The sequence below is a fragment of the Carlito syrichta genome, unplaced genomic scaffold (assembly GCF_000164805.1).
Source record: "Carlito syrichta isolate Samal-C Ts95f unplaced genomic scaffold, Tarsius_syrichta-2.0.1 Scaffold107564, whole genome shotgun sequence".
Lineage (NCBI taxonomy): Eukaryota > Metazoa > Chordata > Mammalia > Primates > Tarsiidae > Carlito > Carlito syrichta.
In genome coordinates, this window is record NW_007051660.1 from 196,325 (window position 1) to 199,245 (window position 2,921).

The window sequence follows — 2,921 nt, forward strand, 5'->3', positions numbered from 1 at the left end:
TCTGCTGGACCCCCACTCCTTGCTGTTACTGCAGCTCCCCCAGCTCAGCCCCTTGCCAAGGTATGGATCTGTGAGTTTCCTTCGGACAGTGGGGAGGGAAAGGTCTTGAAGTGAGATGGACTTGGGGTAATAGCTTCCTGTTTTGTTTCTCTCTACAGAAAAAAGGCGTAAAGCGGAAAGCAGATACTACTACCCCTACACCTACAGCCATCCTGGCTCCTGGTTCCCCAGCTAGCCCTCCCGGAAGTCTTGAGCCCAAGGCAGCACGGCTTCCTCCTATGCGTAGAGAGAGTGGTCGCCCCATCAAGCCCCCACGCAAAGACTTACCAGACTCTCAGCAACAACATCAAAGCTCTAAGAAAGGAAAGCTATCAGAACAGTTAAAACATTGCAATGGTATTTTGAAGGAGTTACTCTCTAAGAAGCACGCTGCCTATGCCTGGCCTTTCTATAAACCAGTGGATGCTTCTGCTCTTGGCCTGCATGACTACCATGACATCATCAAGCACCCCATGGACCTAAGCACTGTCAAGCGGAAGTTGGAGAATCGTGATTACCGGGATGCACAGGAGTTTGCTGCTGATGTGCGACTTACGTTCTCCAACTGCTATAAGTACAATCCTCCAGACCACGATGTTGTGGCCATGGCACGAAAATTACAGGATGTATTTGAGTTCTGTTATGCCAAGATACCAGATGAACCACTGGAACCAGGGCCTTTACCGGTTTCTACTGCCTTGACCCCTAGTTTGGCCAAATCATCTTCAGAGTCCTCCAGTGAGGAAAGTAGCAGTGAAAGCTCCTCTGAGGAAGAGGAGGAGGAAGATGAAGAGGATGAGGAGGAAGAAGAGAGTGAAAGTTCAGATTCAGAAAGGGCCCATCGATTGGCAAAATTGCAGGAACAGCTCTGGGCAGTACATGAACAACTGGCTGCCCTGTCCCAGGGTCCAATATCCAAGTCCAAGTGGAAGAGGGAGAAAAAGGAGAAAAAGAAGAAGCGGAAGGCAGAGAAGCATCGAGGCCGAGCTGGGATTGATGAAGATGACAAGGGGCCTCGGGCACCCCGCCCCCCTCGACCCAAGAAGTCCAGGAAAACAGGTGGCAGTGGGAGTGGGAGTGCTGCTACAGGCCCTCCTGGCTTTGGACCTTCAGGGGGCAGTGGCACGAAGCTCCCCAAGAAGGCCACAAAGACAGCCCCACCTGCCCTGCCTGTAAGTTATGATTCAGAGGAGGAAGAAGAGAGCAGGCCCATGAGTTATGATGAGAAACGACAGTTGAGCCTGGACACCAGCAAATTACCTGGAGAGAAGCTGGGTCGAGTTGTTCATATAATTCAAGCCAGGGAGCCCTCTTTACGTGATTCAAATCCAGAAGAGATTGAGATTGATTTTGAAACGCTCAAGCCATCCATGCTTAGAGAGCTTGAACGCTATGTCCTTTCCTGCCTACAAAGGAAACCACGGAAGCCCTATACTATTAAGAAACCTGTGGGAAAAACAAAGGAGGGACTGGCTTTGGAGAAAAAGCGGGAACTAGAAAAGCGGTTACAAAATGTCAGCAGGCTGCTCAATTCCACCAAAAACACCCCCAAGAAAGCGAGTGAGAAAACAGAGTCATCCTCTGCACAGCAAGTAGCAGTGTCACGCCTCAGCGCTTCCAGCTCCAGCTGGGATTCTAGCTCCTCCTCTTCATCTTCCTCCTCTTCAGATACCAGTGACTCAGACTCAGGCTAAGGGGCCAGGCCAGATGGGGCAGGAAAGGCTCCAGGACCGGACCCTTAGACCACCCTGCCCCACCCCTTCCCCCCTTGCTGTGACACTTCTTCATCTCACCTCTCCTCCCCCCTCTGTAGGAGAGTTGGCTCTGCAGGGGGCAGGGATGCAGGGGACATTTACTGAAGGAGGAACATGGACAAAATGAGATTGAATTCCCAGCCCCATTGGGAGTGACCTTGGGCATAGAGCCCCCATTCAAAATGACAGGCGGGTCAGGGGTACAGGGTGGGAGTGTGCAAAGGCCCTGATCTGGAGTTACCTGCAGCCATAGCTGCCCTGTTCACTTCTAAGGGCCCTGTTTTGAGGTTGTTTGTTCTAATTTATTTTAAGGTAGGTAAGGCTGCGGGGAGGGTGGGGGCCATGGGTCCCCTCGGCCTCCATGGGGAGGGAAGACGGGGGAGCTCTTTTTTTACGTTGACTATTTTTTTCTACTCTGTTTTCCCTTATTCTTCAGCTCCATTTGGGGCTCTAGGGGTTTCAGTCATCTCCCCATTTGGTCCCCTGGACTGTCTTTGTTGATTCTAACTTGTAAATAAAGAAAATATTATTCAAGCTTTGAGTTATCTTAGTAGCACTTGTTTCTGTAGGAACGTGCTTAGAATTGTCTTGAGGATTTTGAGGAAAATGTTTCTGCAATGAGAAAAAGGGATAGCTTTGCTGTGGTTGGATTGTGACTTAATTTTTAAATGAGCCAATGGGCTCTTGCTGTGTTAATAAAATAAATGCAATCTGAAAAAAAAAATAAGTAACTCATGACTAAAAGGTGAATCTTTGGCATCTATACCATTACCAGCCAATTCCAAACATGTTCATACCACCTGCCTACCCCACAGCTGAAATCACAAACTTTCTTAGAAAAAAATCACCATAACTGAAATTTCCTTCCCTGACAATAACACTGTGTGCTCAGGTCCAACCTACCCCCTTGATAGTATTCAACCAATCAGCATACCAAAGGACAAAATGAAACAAAGTATCTAATTGTCCCATGGCTAAGGTTTCCTTCTTGCTTATTTGATGACAATCTATGTAAGATTGATATCTCTCCTATGTGAGTAAACGTCAGCTGTGCTTAAATTAATCTAAATGTCTCTGAGGTACTCTTTGATAATGATTATGCCTACATCAAAGAAGGGATAAAAGCAA

General features: G+C 48.1%; 1 protein-coding gene across 1 annotated transcript in view; it reads left to right on the top strand.

The window, feature by feature from the left end:
* LOC103270026 (bromodomain-containing protein 2-like) overlaps positions 1 to 2,327 on the top strand; it is a 3,191-nt gene extending 864 nt beyond the window's left edge. The window contains 1 exon segment of the mRNA XM_008067564.2: positions 166 to 2,327. Coding sequence (XP_008065755.1) covers positions 166 to 1,733 — 1,568 coding nt within the window. The 3' untranslated portion in view covers positions 1,734 to 2,327.
* Positions 2,328 to 2,921: the final 594 nt, after the last annotated feature.